At 38.3% G+C, this 18,300-nt stretch overlaps 1 protein-coding gene across 6 annotated transcripts in view; it reads left to right on the top strand.

Annotated features, from left to right (window-relative positions):
• TLN2 (talin 2) overlaps positions 1 to 18,300 on the top strand; it is a 223,329-nt gene that overhangs the window by 148,139 nt on the left and 56,890 nt on the right. For all 6 annotated transcript variants that reach the window (XM_038184743.2, XM_038184744.2, XM_027466633.3 and 3 more), the window contains 6 exons: positions 2,965 to 3,072; positions 4,625 to 4,730; positions 7,096 to 7,220; positions 13,267 to 13,392; positions 16,550 to 16,612; positions 16,728 to 16,910. In XM_038184743.2, coding sequence (XP_038040671.1) covers positions 2,965 to 3,072; positions 4,625 to 4,730; positions 7,096 to 7,220; positions 13,267 to 13,392; positions 16,550 to 16,612; positions 16,728 to 16,910 — 711 coding nt within the window. The remainder of the gene's footprint in view (positions 1 to 2,964; positions 3,073 to 4,624; positions 4,731 to 7,095; positions 7,221 to 13,266; positions 13,393 to 16,549; positions 16,613 to 16,727; positions 16,911 to 18,300) is intronic.

Raw genomic sequence — 18,300 nt, forward strand, 5'->3', positions numbered from 1 at the left:
TTCAAGATCTATTTCATTGTCAGTTGCCTTAACCAAATAGTATAAGGGATTTGACTTCTTAGTAGCTATATTTATATATGTTTATGCTTGTTAATATTTTTTTGTCTGGTATAAAATGATGACTGCAGTAAATAACCAGTGTACAATATCAATATTCTTATGGTTGCTTTTGGGGGAGAAAAAAATAAAAAACAACAACAAGAAAAAAAAACACGAAAGGTATGTCAAAAGCATAGTAAATAATGGAAGTAATCAATCACTTAGATTGTTACTTAGCCAGGAGATTGAAGGAGAGGGTTATTCACTTCCCTCAGCACTCATTAGACTGCATCTATAAGTATGGTTGTGGGCTCCCCAGGACAAGAAGGGCATTGATTACACTGGAGCAAGTTCATCAGAAGCCACACAGACAGCTGGGGCTGGAGCACAGGTCCTGTGAGGAGAAGCTGAAGAGCTGGGGCTTGTTCAGCCTGGAGAAGAGATGGCTTTGGCAGGACCCAATGACAGCCCTCTGAAACCTGGTGGGAAAGTACTGAGAAGAGACGGAGTCAGGCTGTTTGCTTGAGGTACATGGCACAAGAACAGAACACAACAGTCCAAGATGGAAACATTGGAAATTCCATGTGTGTTTCACTCTGGGGATGATTAAACCTTGGGGCAGAGACCAAAGAAGAATATGAAATTTCCATCTTTGGAGATTTTCAAGACCCAACTGCACGAAGACCTAAGCTATCTGGTCTGAAAGTAATGTTGAACCTGCTTTAAGCAGGAGGTTGGACTACATGAATTCTGAAGGTTCCTTCAAACAGCAGTGATTATTATTATTATTTTTTTGGTTCTAAGACTGTTTTGATATATTTAATGCCCACATGTGCTGACAGGTTAGGATTTGTAGAGTGAAAGTCAGGTAGTGCTGCCTAAATGCTTTTTAAAGCACAGAATGAAAATGAGGATTGATATCAAAGAGAAGCCTTGGTGTGAGGAAATGTCTATTCTGGTTCTTTGGAAACATGTTTGTTTGAGAAACTTTGTCAGGCTTTGTTTGCACATCAGGGAAGGTAAAAATTTCTGTTACAAGTCCTAACTGATGTAGTGAGATTTATTTTAGTATATTTCTAGATTACAAAAATGTCTTTTTAAAGAAGTTTACCAGAAGTTAAAGAAGTTTATCACTTCTTTAGTCTGCTGTGAAATAAATAGTTTAAGATTTAGCAAACCTCAGAAATACTTCGTAAGTATTTAGATATCAGTCTTGGTCATGTGTGCAAAGCACAGAGGAAATTTATATTTCTCTCCCACAGATATTTGTTCTAATTGCATGTATAAAAATAATACTTAAGTACACAAGAGGCATTTTAGAGTATTACGCAATATTCATATGGAACACTGGGGAAGCCTTCTGCTCGATTTGAAAAAGGAAAATAAGCAGTACTGCATTTTCAGGACCTCTAGAACTTATGTGAAGTACGCTGAAGGTGGGGAAAAACCTATCTTGTTTCTAATTTCTAATTTCCCTTCAGATTATTTATTTATTGTAAAATGAAGGGTTAGATGGTTTCTGTGCTCTGCTGATCCTGAGTGTACCAGCAGAGGGAGCCCGTAGACCAGCTCCAGGCCCAGCTGACAACAGCACTTGCTCTGGGTGTGGAGGGTTGCGGGGAGCACGTCAAATACACGTGTAGCGATAATCTCCAGTCCTAATCGAAGGCAGGAGGCTGCAGCGGTGAATGGGGCTGTTCAGTGAGAGAAAATGCTGTTGTTTTTTTGTTTTTTTTTTCTTTTTTTTTTAACTTTTACATGTCTGCAACCAGCACTTAGGTTCAATTTAGAAGGTCCCAATGAAACAGACATCTATTTTAGAAAGTACAAGACTCGAATAGGCTGCAGTTTTCATTTTTTATTTTGATTAAATGATTGAATTATTCAGGCTTCTGTTAGACATTATACTCAGTGGAAATCCTTAAGAAGTCAAAAGCTGCTGCTGCTTGTCTGTATTTAAAGAGATGGTTCTCATGCTGTGTATTGCTATATGAAATCCCTATTTCAAGCTGAAGCCATGAGTAAGTTTTTACTTAGAATGTCTTAAGGTAACAAAAAGCAGCTAAGTGTTTTTTGGTGTTGGTTGGTTTGCTTTTTTTCTCCTCTCAGTAGAATAACATTGTGGTGCTTCTAGCGCACTTTTCATCTGCCATTTGCAAAGCTTTCTACGAGGAACAAACCCTTGTCTTTGTTTTATGAAAGGGAGAAGGGAAAGTGAGAAAAGGAAGAGCACTAGGATGGTGCTTGAACTCTGGTACAGTGCTTTCTGTGTCCAGACTTTGGCTTCTAAACCAGATGACCATTTCTTTATTGATTCCTTCAAGACTGACTGCTCAGGCTTACTATAAAATAGGGTTTTAGCACTTCTGTGACCTGAAACATGTATATACCCATTTTTGGGTTGCAAAACTACTCTTACAATTTTTATTTTTGTTGATACTAGTAAACAGGAAGAGCCACAGTGGCATAAACCTTGCACTGTGGAACATTGTGTGCAACCCAAGAGCCAATTCCAGCCCCAAGATGTTTTCAAAGTGATACATTTTCATTAAAAGAAATCATAAATATACCTCTATTTTCAGAGCGTTCTTCAGGGGTTTCTGTATTTGGCTTTAACTGTTAGAAAGTAGTACTACTGCTGACAATACCTAAGGAAGGACGCTGAGAAAGACTGATGAAGGACAGCCAGAAAGGAAGATGTGCTAGTAAAAGGAAATGTATTAATGCTTTTCTGAAAACTGGAACCCTGCTACTTTTGAAGCTCAGTTTGCTCACGTATTTTACAATAGAAATAGCTGGCTCTCAAGCTCTAACGTTTTTTGTCTTTTACAAGAAATCTCTTCCCCTCTCCTTCCTCTGTCCTCCTTGCATTGACCTCCTCAACTGGGAGCAGTGGGGGGTACTAATGTTGTTTTACTTCCGCAGCAAGCATCGTATCACCAAGAGGTGAGTGAAGAAGTTCGAGAGAGAGCCCTGCGCTTTGGAACAGAATGTACGCTGGGATATCTGGAACTCCTGGAACACGTTCTTCTGGTAAGCAGTGGTCTCCATGCATGTGCTGGGTCCCTTCTGATGGAAATTACATCTCTGAACTTTTTATAATAGTGGCTGTTAGTGACATGCTTTATGAGCAGTTTTGTTATTCAGGAAAAAAAAGTTAGAGCAAACTGAGTACTTCATCTCAAACTGCAGGACATAAGGAAGACTGGAAGTAGCTAAATTGGATTGCATTCTAGAGCAGATATGGAGGTAGTAAGGGTGCTGACCTAAAAATTCCAACACTGTCCCAGCAATCATATAGGTGGCACTAGTTTCACAGTTGCTGGAGCAGAAAATGTTATTCCTTTCCTTGCTATGGAGCCTGACTGCACTTAAGCATTTTTTGACATATTTGCGTGTTTGAAAAGATTACTTCTGAGATGCTCAATTTCTGCTGTTCTAAAGAATTATGCAATGAATAAATCCTAGTTATAACCTTGTTGTTACAGGAGGCATTCATTTTGATAATACTGCAGATTGTTTAGCTATTGAGGATTCACGTGCTTCTGTTTACTGTGGAAACTAGTTGACTAAGGATCATCCTGAGGAAGCAGACCAGCGTGCCCATATGTTGACACAGCGGTTCCAAAGAGATCAAATTCCTCATGTGTCAGAATTTTCATCAGGCAAAATTAAGGAAACAATTAGGTTTAGTTTATTCTTTCGGAGTAAGGGGCTAGGCATTTCACTGCAAAATGACAAACTGGCTTACAAAAACATAAAATGTACAAATGTATTTTCACTGTGTGTCTAGTTTTCCAAGCTGCTGGGGGGGGGGGGGGGGGGGGGAGGGGTTGCAAATGTTAAGAAAACACAGAACTGAATGTGACTTCGGAGACTCAGTATCCTGTTTTGCTCCTAAATCTCTCCATGTATCTGTCATTCTCAGAAGCAGTTGTTACGTATAAATTAATTTCCAGAACTTAATCTTCTTTTTCCTTACAATGTGGTAATTAAAAATGCAAATGTTTTTTTCTGTTTAGAGGAAGCCAGACATCGTTAGAAGTCAAATTCACTGTCTATGGATTGTTTTCCATTAAAAGGACAGTGTAGTACTTGATGCAAATTCATTTCAGAGGTTTCTTTCTTTCCCATCAGTTTAAGGGTCTTGTCAGGGTTGGCATTTCTATTGTTTACCATTGCTGACTTTTTCCAGGACAGGCACAATTGTTGACTCTTTCCAGGAAAGGCAGCTAGCACAAGTTTGCACAACTCTGTTTCTAAGAAAGGAACTTAAAGTGTTCAGCCAAGTTGATAACACCAGCAAGTGGTCTCTTCTCCCACAGTTTAGAAAGACTAAGCTTGATGCCTTAATGTAATGACTGTAATATCTGAGAATGGAGTGCCCAAGCTGTGCATTCCTCCCACATACTCCCACGTGCCTCAGATTTGAAGGATTTTGCCCTAGTTTTAGTATTGAGAACTTCCAGACAACATTGGCAGTTCCTGTAGAAATGGCCAGCCCTGCCTCCTTCCTAGTATGCACCAGCCATCACAGTATAAGCCTTGCTCCTAGTGATTCATCGACAATTTTACTTTTTTCTAGATCCTTCAAAAACCGACTCCAGAGCTGAAGCATCAGTTGTCAGCTTTCTCCAAGCGGGTTGCTGGTGCTGTTACAGAGCTCATCCAATCAGCAGAAGCAATGAAAGGTGAGTTGGGTAGCCTGGTTACTGGTGTGGTTTTTAGAGACAGTGATCCATGACTTTTGTACTTTAAACAAAAACTAACAAAGACCATTTTACTACATTCTAGGCATCTTGATACCATCTAATTTAATACCTTTAATTTCTCTCCCAGCACTCACTTGTGTACAAGTTAGTAATGCCATTGTCATGATCTTAGTCATGACACTTCCATGTAAGTAAGCTTACACTTAGATGGCAGTAACTCTTTGCTTTTTTGTACATGTGTAGCAAAGAACAAATGTTCCTCTCCAGGAAAATAAATTGAATACTCTAGCCTTTTCTGCAGTCTTTAGGATGTTTTGAAATTTCTCATTTCATTTACTAAGAAGCCAAGCCAATATCAGAGATTTCGTATTCCCTAAATGCTTTTTAAAAAATCTTGTTGCTATCTTCGTCTTCAGAGACATTTACTTTCAGCAATTTCAGGATTTTAATTCATATACGTTACAATTAATTTTCACTTTTTCCTTTTTGAATTCCTTTTTTACTTACTGCCTGCCAGCATTTTTTTCTTCACTTTAGAAGTTTCTTTGTGCGAAGTAATTTTTTTAACCATTTACAGTTATCTTTTATTGATACATGGTAAAATTCTGTCTCCTAACTGATTTAGATTGCGAATGTTTTCACCTTTGTAAAATGCCTTTTTTGTTTTTTGAAGAGGAAATCCTACATTTTAGAGGTTTGGATTTGATTGTGTTTCTGTATGCTGCCTCTAACAAAAATGCCATTATTTTTTCCTTGTTTATCTGGACAAGGTTAGTGTTTAATAAAGAATTCCTTTGTCTTGTACACCAACTAGGCTGAGAAATTGTTCCTAGTAATATTTTGGTCTTTTATATAAAAGTTTGTATGAGATGTACCTCACTAGGATTACAATACCAATGAACTGCTTTTTTCCAGCACATCATAAATACGAGCAAGTCACAGAATCACAGAATTTCTAGGTTGGAAGAGACCTCAAGATCATCGAGTCCAACCTCTAACCTAACACTAACAGTCCCCACTAAACCATATCCCTAAGCTCTACATCTAAACGTCTTTTGAAGACTTCCAAGGATGGTGACTCCACCACCTCCCTGGGCAGCCTGTTCCAGTGCCTAACAACCCTTTCAGTAAAGAAGTTCTTCCTAACATCTAACCTAAAACTCCCCCTGGCGCAAGTCATTTTGTATTCTCCTATGATTTGGTCATCCATAGCAGAAAGTGCATCATTCTGTAGCTGGTGTGAATCCATAAGCATTCAAGGTTCTTTTGTTTGGTGTTTGATGAATCAGAAATGGGTTATACTACTCTTGATACAAAATGCCAGTATCCTTCTACCCCTTTGTCCTTAATAAGGATTAATGTTGATATTTTATTAAGTTTACATAAACTTCCTAATCAAGTCTCACTAAATTTAACAAGGCCCAAAGAGATTGTTTTCTTTATTTTTTAATTTTAACTTAGTCTTTCTTTGTCAGTGTACATTGCTTCCCATCCTTTTCTGTTTCCATCTGTGATGCTACTTTCTCCCTTTGCCTTTTATGAGCTCAGAAGTTTCCTTTTTCCTTTCCTTCTCTTCCCAGAAGCTGATTTTTCTTTTCTGTTTCATTGCTTCCCTCAGTTCTAAACATGGATGGTTTCTAAATCTTGTCACCCAGAGAATAATGTTATGAAAATGAAAATAAGGATGCACTATGAACTTAACAAATCGGAGATGATCTCTAGCCAAGTATTCACTTCGTGGACCTACAACATTTCTTTGAGCCAAAATGCCAAAAACTCAACAAAAAAACTGACCTTTGGATATGTTACAGAAACTGCTATTGGCCTTTTCTAAAAATGCATTAGAAACACATTGCTGAAAACTATGCTTTCTTCATTCAGTGCTAGCTTCATCTCTAACCAGTGCCAGAGACTCTGAAAAGCATGCTGTGGAGGATTATCTGTTGTCTCTAACTTGTCATCTTTAGCAATGTTAGATTTCTCACTGTACCTTACAATTTGATCAAGGTTTTAGTAAGAGCCCAGATAACAAAGTTGAGTGAGAGCTAGTTTTGTTCCCAGTGTGGACAGTGTTCCTCTTTGAAGCTGCTTTAATTGTGCAATTCTTAATTAAGTTACTTTCATAACAGATTTGCCTGCTGAATACTTTTATTATTATTATTATTTTGCTCTCACTGGCAGTATTATGTTACTAAAATTATCTTTTTTTTTTTTTTTTTTTTTTTTTTTCAACGCACATGCTGTATTTTGTATTTGACACTTCAAGTGTGATTGTAAATCACCCTGTTTGAATGGCAGCTTGCAGTGGCACTGAAGTTATTGTCTTCGTCTCTGTTAATTTCAGGGACAGAGTGGGTGGATCCAGAAGATCCAACGGTCATTGCAGAGACAGAGCTACTAGGGGCTGCAGCATCAATTGAGGCTGCAGCAAAGAAGTTAGAGCAGCTGAAACCAAGAGCCAAGCCAAAGGTGAGTGTCTATCCCAATTGTTTCTTTGAATAAAGCAGATGATGCAAATAGCCCATATGTTGGCTTAGTGTTTGTTACCATCCATGTTAATGGTATAAACAATCAAACATTTGCATCAGTCTCAGTGCCACTAGATGCTGCACTGGGTGGGACTCACCCCTGAAGGTAGAGGTTAAAAAGATGCTTTTCAGGGAGCAAGTCAAGCACAAGTCATGAGCAAGCAAAGGAAGAAAAGCCTAATGTTAGAAATGCTTGTGTCAAGGTATCATTACTGTTGGTTATGTACCTTTCTGTTTCCAAACATACTTTATTGATGTGAAAAGTCATTCTTACTTGCTCTTCTTTGAAGACCCTTTGTTCTCATCTCAATGTGTGTAGTATAGTGGGAGGAAGCAGCAGCAAAACAGAAAAGATTGAGCAGAATGCGAAAGACCTTCAGGATTTTATGAGATAAAATCCATGATATTTTATTCTATGATAAAAGAGTAACTACTTTGGTACCAGATCAGATATGTGGTATAACCCTTCTTCTTCGATTTTCCTGAAGGAAAACAAATTACAGTTCACTGTGAAAGCAGGTAGTGCTGTATGTTGCCAGGTCATTTCAAATGTGTCTGAATATGTTATATAAAATAAAACCAACTATTTTCATGAGTGATATGGAGGGAATGCATAACACTGCTGTTACTTCTGGCTGTATGCATGACTGGTTCACCCAGAATTGCTACCTTTTGCCTAGTGTGGAATAACAGGTTTTAGAAGAAATTACCATGCTGCCTACAATTCTATCTCTTCAAAACGAACTTGCGCTTTAGCTTTGTAATTGAATTCAGGAAGGACTATGTATCTCTTTCCTTGCTTAAGCTGCTTTGTAGGTACAGAATTGTTTTCTAACTAAAGCTAACAGTAAAGCTCATGAAAAGTCTTTCCAAAAAGCAGGGCCTCAAGAACATTCAGTGTTGGATTCTTGTTTTCAGTGCAGAGTGATATTCTGCCATTCAGGAGTATCAGACAAAATAGTTCTTGGTAACTTCACAGTTTCAGGACTTTTTTCCCCCTTTGGTGACAGGAATAAATTAGCTCATGGAAAAGAAATGCTCTTTGTACTGTGTTTTTGTTTTTTTTTTTTTAACAAGTGCATCCGTTTTGTTTATAAAGAAAAAATGTTCCCTTATAATGAGATTCTACAGAGCAGAGGACACAGGCTGGGTTGGAGGAGAGGAAGAGTCCTCCATCACCTTTTCTATACAATCATTGCACAATAACGTATGTGTGTTGCCTAGTAACTGCAGAGCAGTTTCCTTCCAACATCGAAGCCACTCCAGGGTCATTGTAATTTTCTAGTGAATACAGATCCCACACCTGCTCCTCATTTAACATGTTAATTTGAGTATCCAGTCTGTGTGTGATTTATTGGTCTGCTTATTTGTCATTTTCTGGAAGTAAAATTCATAATCAACTCTGTTTAATTTGGGAATTAAACAGCCCTTACAACTTTTTCTTTAGATGTTTAATCCCTTTCACAGTACAGATAGTAATGCACATCAAAGATACAGGGAAGATCACAGAGTGATTCAGATACTGTTTTTTCTCTTGAAGAGCTTGGACAAGACTGGTGTTCACTAGTGTCTTCCCAGAGTAGGATTCCCTGCATTTAACAGGCTCTGACTTTCTGATGCTCAAGTCTTTGACAACATACATGGTGTTGCAGAGTGAATGCCTCAGCTAGGTAACAGGGTTGATACAGTTGATTTTTCTTATGCTTAGTCTACAAAATGCACCAATAGTAGTGATTTGTTACAATGGAACAGACTGCTGGTCCAGCTACACCAGTATCTTGCTTCAGTTAATAGTAATCATCATTAAGTGAGCCTGCAGATAAATTCTCTGTTAATTTTAGCATAATTTGCCTGTAAGAAACCACTATCTTCTTCCTTATTAATTGGTGGCTGATTCACTGTTTCTGGGTGAGCCTTTTTTAGACTTGAAATTTTCATCTTTGTTTTCCAGTTTGTCTGTTACCTCTAAAGAAAAAATCAATCGTTGAAGGTAGGGTTGTTTCTCATTTGTTCCATCTGATTATTTTTGGTCCTTTTCTACTTCTTAATTCATTTTGCTTGTTTTCTCTTCATATTTTTGCAGTCATCATATCCTCATAATGTCATAGTCTAAGAGCAATAGTATGAGGCTTTTTCACTTTTCACTACTGGAGAATAATTCTTTCTTTAGAAGAACAGTCTCTAGTAAGACACGGCCCTGCTAACTGCTGCCCAGATTTTATTGTATGGTGTGTGCATGTTCTGTTGGCTTTGCAGCCTGGTAGTTTGGCTGCAGGTGAATATCTAAACATCCTAAGATGTTTAGACTGCTGCTACTTCATTGCCCCAGCGATATCCTGTTAATATCTGTCTTCTGAGCTTGTATCTTGCAAGCGCTTTGAGGACTTTCCTAAATAGGCTTTGCTATTCCTCCCCGTAACACGAAAACTGTAAACCTGATAAGTATTTTCATTGCGGTGTTGAAGGCGGGGAATCATCTGTGAAGCAATGAGATCTTTATTTTTTATTAAGCAAGTTTTGGCTGTCGTATTTCCTTTAAATAGTTGCTTTTTTTTTTTTTTTTTGGAGCTTGGAATTTTTTTGTTTCCCTTCTCTGGGCAGTTGTGTCTTGCAGCGCAGCCACCTGTTGACCCTTGTTCTGTAAATATGCCACTGGCTGTTAAATAACAACCTCCCAAATTCATTTTTGAACAAGAAAATCAGTTTAGCTAATAAAAACTACATGTTTCAGTAATACTGGAAAGAACACTTTAAGGAAAATGGTGCTGTAGATGAAGTACAGCAACAGAGAGCATTGCTGTACCCGCACTATTCTGTTGGTATGTTCTTCGTGCTTCTTTGCAGGCACGTGCCTTCAAACATAAGTGTCTTTAGCAGTCAATAAGAGTTCCCTGCTGTTAGCTTTCAGCAGTTTGTCCTTTTTTTCCCCAAGATGAATCAAATCTGGATGTCTTTTTCTGCAGGACTCTGTGTGATATGTTTGATATATTAGGTTGTTATTTAATCCAACTATATATCAAACATATTCCTACAGTGTCCTGCCCTGTCTCCGGGGGTTTTAACATAGTAGAATGCAATATGAAGGAGTACATTCGCTCTCAAGCAGGCTTAGAAGACTTCCTGCAGACTCCTAATCTAATCCAACTTGAAATATATACACGAAGTGTTCCTCTATCAGTAGATGTGCTCATGGAGGGACTTGTAAGTTATGTAGGTCTTTTATGATAGCAAGCAGCAGCTATGCCAAGAATTGACTTTCACTGAAATGGTTGTGTTTTCCATGCTCAGTGCACTAATATTACCCATATTGGTTTTCTCTTTATGAAATAGAAGATGAGAGCTGCTTCAAAAGAAAATGGTTTGTCTTTTGTAATTCTTCCTAATGTTTAGCAATCTCACTGGGGGTTTATTTGTTCTTCTGTTAATCATGACTTTATGCTACCCCTCATAATGGAGATTCTCTAAAAAAACTGGCTAAAAGACAGTACAAAAACAAGGATTTTTTTTTTATCAATGGCACAATCAACTTCTTCAGGATATTTTATATTACAGAATGTGTAGCTAGCCTAATAATTTTGGCTTTTCTGTTCTGGTGACCTTGTTTTCCAACTGACCTTTCCCATACATAGACAGTAATTAGTAGCTTATTAGTTTAAGGATATGGAGAGAGTGGTTCTGGTCTTCATGGTGGCAATTTGAGGAAGGAGAAGCTAATCACTTCTCTCAGATTTGTGATTTTAAAAAAATAATATATAAATAGCCCTCTGAAGTAACTGAAATCTTACAATGTGAAATATTCTGTCAAATATCACACCATTGTTGCGAACTTTGTTCATGAAGGCTGTGAACAGACACAGGTTTTGAGAACACTGTTGATGAGTGTGAACCTACCATGACACAGTCTTCAATAACGGGAATGAGGACAACAATAACTGCTCTTGTAGGGCTTTCTTCTGTGCTCAGTCTTGGACTTCAGCATGTACTTATTGCTAAGGAATACTCTTAGGTGGGTACAGGCAGGTAAATATACCCACAGTGATGATTAGGCATTGGGTCTACTTCATTTCAGACATAAGCATCCAGCCCTTAGATATAACACCTGAGAATGCTGAAGGAAAACTACAGGGAATTACTAGAAAACAAGTTAGAGAAGATGAAAACTCAACAGAATTTATACAGCTTGAGTGCTGTGCAAGGCCAGTTCAAAAATCATTTCTTCACAGAGGATATCTACTGTCAATAGATGACAGGAAATGTAGGATTTGGAAGTTTGAGAAATTCAGTGTAATTACCATTTAGATATAAAATTGGTCATGATGTTACATTGCAAGCATAGTCAAAAATACAGGTGGAACATGAGTTACTCACTTTACGAAGACTTTTCTTATCATATTTCTATTACAAAGACATACACTTTAGTTGATGACATTAGCCCAACAGCAACACAAGACAAATAGGTGGCTCTTCCTAATGGTTAAGAAATAATTTTAGGTGCCAAACAACTTCATCTGCACATCAGTTTTTATTTTTCAGATTATTAAATTTTTCTGCTCTCCGTGGACAATGCAGTTTCATCTTCTGGACTTTGTTTTAGTTTTATATGGTGGCAGTTACATGAAATGTTGTAGGATTGAGTCACTGCCTGATTTGCAAATTTATAACTAATTGTCACTACCTACATGTATTTATTATTTAATGATTGACTAATATTCAGATAGTAGTAACAGCAGATAGTAGTAACAGCAGAACAAAACCTGCATTAAATTTAGATGGATGCACTTAAAAAAACCTGAGCATTTGATCTGCAAGGCTTAACTCATAAGGTCACATAGCTTGTGTTCCTAGTTATTTGACACAACAATGTGATGGTTGCATAAGTTGGACAAAACCTGTATTTCAAAAGCTTCATCTCACAAAGTGGTCTCTTGTGGTATTGTATCCACTAGTCCTACTGGTCATACTGTGTTGGATTCTGGTAGGTTTGTGATTTAATCAGAATCAAAAGAAATTGTATTGGTTTATTTTGCGTGTGTATGTGTGTGTGCATATATATATATATATATATATATATATATGCACACACACACACATATATATATATGCATATATATACACAGAACAACAACCAATCATAACCATTTATCTATCTATTTTGTTAACCATTCAGGAAACTAGCAAGATGCTTAAATGAATAAGCATTTTTAGTGCATGTCTAAATGATTAGCAAGTCAAGGAAGGTTTTTATTTTTTTTATGGCACAACAGACTTGCCTTTCAAATAGTAGGAAACTTCATTAGAAACGGTTGATCTGTCTATTCGCACATGCCTGTTGAAAGACATGTATGGATGATTGAATTGTTCCAGACAGACCTTTGGACCCTTGTATCTCCCAGATGACTGAAGTGGACTACTGCACAGTGCTGCTCTCTATGTAATGGCAGCTCTTACTAAAAGATGCTAAATCTATGTGTTTGCTTAGTTTCTATTACACTTCTTAGTACAGGTGAATGGGATACTATATGGCTACCACTGTACCTTTTTTAATGCCTTACATATTTAAGTATTTAGAAAACCCTCCCATTTCATTTAGTGATTCTGGAAGGCACTATTGTAACACTACAGAGATGATTTTGATATGTAAAGGCAAGAATTTCTTTTCGGACTTGCAGGTTTCTGAAGGTAGTTTTGAGTATCCCTGATGGAGTGTAATGTATTAGAAAGTTTAAGGCAGCTCTTGAAATATCTCATGTGATACTCAATTTCACGTGTGATCAGCCACAAGAGTGTTTTAATATTTAAGATCACTTACGTTGATTTTTAGCTGTAGACCAGATGAAACTCCTTTGCAGAAAACAATGTTGTACCTCTTTTTTAATGTACTGGTTGGTTTCAAAATCTTCTTGTCTCAGCTTACATATGTTGTGGATCTTCCAAATGCAACTTCTTTCTGGTGAATAATGTGTGGCATTGTTCTTTCTTGGTTATAGCAAGCAGATGAGACTCTGGATTTTGAAGAACAGATCCTGGAAGCAGCTAAATCCATTGCCGCTGCTACCAGTGCCCTTGTGAAGTCAGCTTCAGCAGCACAGAGAGAACTGGTGGCACAGGGAAAGGTGGGTAAACAGGAAAAGTAGCAACAGTGTTGAGGGGATGTATTGAAACTGAATCTAGTCTCTTAACTGTTCTATGTTAAAAGAGTACAAAAGAAGCTGGGGAATGGACTAGTAAAAAAGTAAATCTTTTAATTCCTTGTCCAGAATACATGGCCCGGGCCTGGATCTGCTTAAAATAATGCTTTTAATTTAAGTCTAGCAACTGTAATCAAGTAGTTGGCTTCTTCAGAGGTTTCAGTTGCAGAGAGGTTGTAGGGTCTTTTTCATTTCATGAAGAGATGTGATTCAAGCTAGAAATTTAGAGTCCCTTTGTCACAGCCTGGGGGTCCAAACCCAAACGTCACAGTATACAATGCCTTTGTGGACAGGAATAGCAAAGAGCCTCACTAGTTGTGCCCTCAGTGTTTTGTCGTCTGATCCAATGGGGACACAGGCCTGCATGCAAATTGGGTACATTCAAGTGGACATGCTTGTAAATACCAATGAAACAGTGCTAATGTCATTATCCTTTTGGTCTTTTTAGAACTGAACTCTTTGTAATCCATTTCATATCCGTCACTGTCTTTTTTTCCTGTTAATATAATTTGAAATGTAAAATTTGAATGGGTATGTTGCTTGTGAGAACTATTTGTTTATAGGATCATTGTTGTTGTATAGTTACGGTTTCTAATTTCATCTAAGTCTTTATTCTGAGCAGACTGCATCATGGATCCTGTTACAAAAGAGAGTTTCTGTCTACTTAAACTGTGATTCCTGTGGAACTTTGCTTTAGTTCCAGCAGGAGTACAACACACTTGTTTTGGAACAATAGCAATGCAATTGTTTGAAAAGACCCACTATAAGCTGTAGCTATTGAACTTTTTGATAACACATAAAACCTATTAATTCCTATTGAAATTGACTGTGGAAACAGTCCCCTCAGTGACAGTTTTGACCTAACTTACTGTTTCATGTAGACTATTGAGCAGTCTGCTTTTATGTGATAAGACCTGTTCTTAGTTCCATTATATATATACAGCTTGCTTTACTTTCCTCACCACCACCACTATAGAGTTATAAATTGTGTACGGGTGTGAGCCCTGCATATCTGTATGGTAGTTATGGATTATTTGCTCTCTCAGATATGTTTCCATTTGAATCTTTCAGACTGAGGCTAATGTCACTTGCATGCTTTCTATCCAAGCTCAGAAAATCGCTAAAAAACACCTTTATCTGTCTATTCAAGGAAAGCCATAGTCTACTATTCTAACAGAAGCACACCTGTCAAATGTAGTACCATAACAGCAGATTTGTTCAGCTTGCTTTACTGAATTTAGTTGTTTTGCTTTATCTTTCATTATTCTATGGTGACTTGCCGTAAGATCATCAAGTTTTTGCATTGAATGGCCTTTACTGATAATTGCTTGCCTGCTAGGATCTCATCTCTTGAGCCAGCAGACAATGCAGTGATCTCTAAGAAATTAATCCCAGCCAAAATGAAAATGTAATGAAAAAAAAACCTTCGGAATTGTTTATGCAAGTTCCTCTCATGATACACAAATAAATAAGGCCATAAGATATTTCTGACACGAGGAAGTGACAACCCTTTCTCCTTCTCTCCTTTCTGTCTTTACTAATTACTAGTTTTTAGATAATTGTCATTTCAGGTTATCCTGAGACACGTATGCACCTCTACCTTCAGATTAGTCAGAAATATGGGAAGCTGTCTCCTAAAATGATTGACAGAATTCTTGCCCATATTGAGTGGCTCCAACCTGCCTGCTGGGAGGATTTAATTGTTGATGCTGAAGGAAGTGTTTTGCTTTTGCAAGAAACTTTCTGAGGCATGTGATATGGATGCTGGTACATAGGAAGGAAGGACAAGTTTGATCTGTTCCACATCAGTCTCTTCAGTACTGAAGAGTAATGACTACTGATTTCTCACTGACCTTTTAGTTGGTCTGGAGGCAATGGGAAATATTAAGACAACTGCATAGATATATGTGAACCAGGCACATTCTTGTCCCACTTAAATTTCCCACATTACATGGTAAAAGCTGTGAAAGTAACTTAAAGGGAAAACTGGCACAATATTGCAGTTGAAGAAATTTTACTTGAAATTATTTTATAGCAATTTCTGCAGAACAGATGAAGTCTGGGAAGTTGGATCTGATTTACCTTCTTTTACCACACCTGCCTGTATATTCTCCCTCTCTCTCCCACACACACTCTGGACACCAATGTCTATAATGCTTTATTTATGGACTACTTCAAATGATTTTTCTGGGAATGCTTAGGCAAGAAAACTTTGAAACTTTACAAATTCAGGAACTCTAGCATATTCTGTTGTATAACTGAATTCTCTCATAATGTTACAACGGTGTCACCATATCCATGTGTAAGGATTCAGTTCTGATCCCTGGGATCTTCATTATGCACAAAGCCCCGTTTCCATTTCTTTTAAAACATAGCAAGGTTCTGGACCATGTTTACGTTTCACATCTTCCAGCTATTGTCCCCAAAACTCCCAAACCCAGGCAAACTTGGGGTTGGTGACCAACTATAAGCTTTTATTTCTGTTTTTTCATTTGAAATGGGAAGAAAACTGTTTCTTGGTTGTTGCCAGTACTGCTGATGCTATGGACTCAGCAGCAGCAGTGAACCATGCAGAAAAATGGGATGCTTTCCTCAAAGGCTATTACTGGAGTCAAAGGCAGTCAGGGGACATCCCTGGGGAGCATCCCTGGGGAGCTTTCTGTTTTGTATCTTTCCATAATGCCAGAATTAGAACAAATTCAGAAATCATTTAAATCCAAATGTGTTGTGGAGACAGAAATAACTTGTTTGAGAGGTCCAGAGTTAACGAGCAACTGCTTAGTGTTGCTTAGGCCAAAGCCTCTGCTGCAACGGGTATTACTGTGGGGTTTCTAAATGTGTTTCAAGGTGGGGCAATTCAAGCAGCATAGCAAGTTGGACACCACCACAGAGCAGGCAGATGTGTGCTGGAAGCACACTTAGTGATAACTAACTTCCAAACTTTCAAGTGGATTTTGTGCTCCTTTATCTATGTGTTGTGCTCGGTAACAGCTGCAGATGTCCTTTTTCACTGATCTAAATCAAAGACAAAACAGCTGTATTTTCTGTTGCACTGTAAGCCATCTCTGAACTGTTTTTTCAGGTTGGAGCAATCCCTGCAAATGCAGCTGATGATGGACAGTGGTCTCAGGGACTTATTTCTGCTGTGAGTAACTACTTCTCTTTTTTGTTAGTCCTTAACATATCAGGCAAACTAGTACTTTCTCTGCAGAAATAATATCCTGTGAGAACACACAGTGACTTTCTTTACTAACTCCTAGGCCCGAATGGTGGCAGCTGCAACCAGCAATCTCTGTGAAGCAGCTAATGCCTCAGTACAAGGCCACGCTAGTGAGGAGAAGCTCATCTCATCTGCAAAACAAGTTGCAGCTTCTACAGCACAACTTCTTGTGGCTTGCAAAGTAAAGGCTGATCATGACTCTGAAGCCATGAGGAGGCTACAGGTACTTGTTTTCTTCATTACTGAAAACCCACAGCAGTGCTGCGTCAACACTGTTTTAGCACTGCTGAACAAATCCAGGACTTCTGGACATTTCTTGAATTTCCAGACTTTTCCTTCTGGGATTCTGGGGGACTTCGGTTCATTAAGGATGAAGTAGTGTTGCATTTCTTATTACTCAGCAGTAACTAAATCTCACTTCATTGTTTGTTTTATTCTTCATTTTTGAAAGATGTTGAGAGATGCAAACATTGACTAGTCTTTGCCTAGCCTGGTTTAGATGCGATATTCATAGGTGTATACTTCTTATCAATTACAGGAATACATGAGCTGAGAAAGTTTGTGTGTATTTTTACAGCAACTGAGTGTAGTGAGTTTCTCTGCAATTATTCTGTGTTCAGTTAGGCCTCCAGTGAGAATCAATCAGAGAATCATGTAGGTTGGAAAAGACCTCTCAGATCATCAAGTCCAACCATTAATTAGCACTGCCAAATCCACCACTAAACCGTGTCTCTAAGCACCACATCCACACATCTTTAAATACCTCCAGGGATGGTGACTTAGGTACTTCCCCGGGCAGCCTGTTCCAGTGCTGGTGCAACCCCTTCAGTGAAGAAATTTTGACTAGTATCCAACCTAAACCTCCCCTGCTGCAACTTGAGGTTGTTTCCTCTTGTCCTATCACTCATTGCTTGGGAGAAGAGACCAACCCCCATCCTGCTACAACCTCCTTTGATGTAGTTGTAGAGAGTGATAAGGTCTCCCCTGCACTTTTTTTTCTCTAGGCTAAACAACCCCAGTTCCTTCAGCCATTCTGCCTTAAGACTTGTTCTCTAGACCTTTCACCAGCTTTATTGCCCCTCTTTGGACACACTCCAGCACCTGGATGTTGTTGCAAGCCAGGATGCTGTTGGCCTTCTTAGACACCTGAGCATGCTGCTAGCACATACTCAGCCAGCTATCAACCAATACCCTCAGACCCTTTTCTGCCAGGCAGCTTTCTAGACACTCTTCCCCTAGCCTGTAGCGTTGCATGAGCTTGCAAACGATTAAGAAGGCTTAACTTGGTTGCACATGAGTAGTATTCTGACCTGTGCAACATTATGCATATGTTCAATGAAGCATTTGCCAGCTAGGGATGTGGTCAATTACAGATTTCCTTTGTTTCTAGGTGTCAAGAGACCCCAGTTGTGAACAGAAATTTTCTGAAATGGAGAGTCATTGTCAGACCAAAAAAAAAAAAAAAAATTGGATGCAACACCTCAACCCAAGTCCATTTCTCCATTTTAACATTTTTAAATGAAACTGGTTCATTTTTACATTACATATCCCTTTCATGTTTAGCTTGTCTGAACTGCTACTGAATTTAGCATTGTGTTATGAGGGGTAAAGTC

The sequence above is a fragment of the Anas platyrhynchos genome, chromosome 11 (assembly GCF_047663525.1).
Source record: "Anas platyrhynchos isolate ZD024472 breed Pekin duck chromosome 11, IASCAAS_PekinDuck_T2T, whole genome shotgun sequence".
Lineage (NCBI taxonomy): Eukaryota > Metazoa > Chordata > Aves > Anseriformes > Anatidae > Anas > Anas platyrhynchos.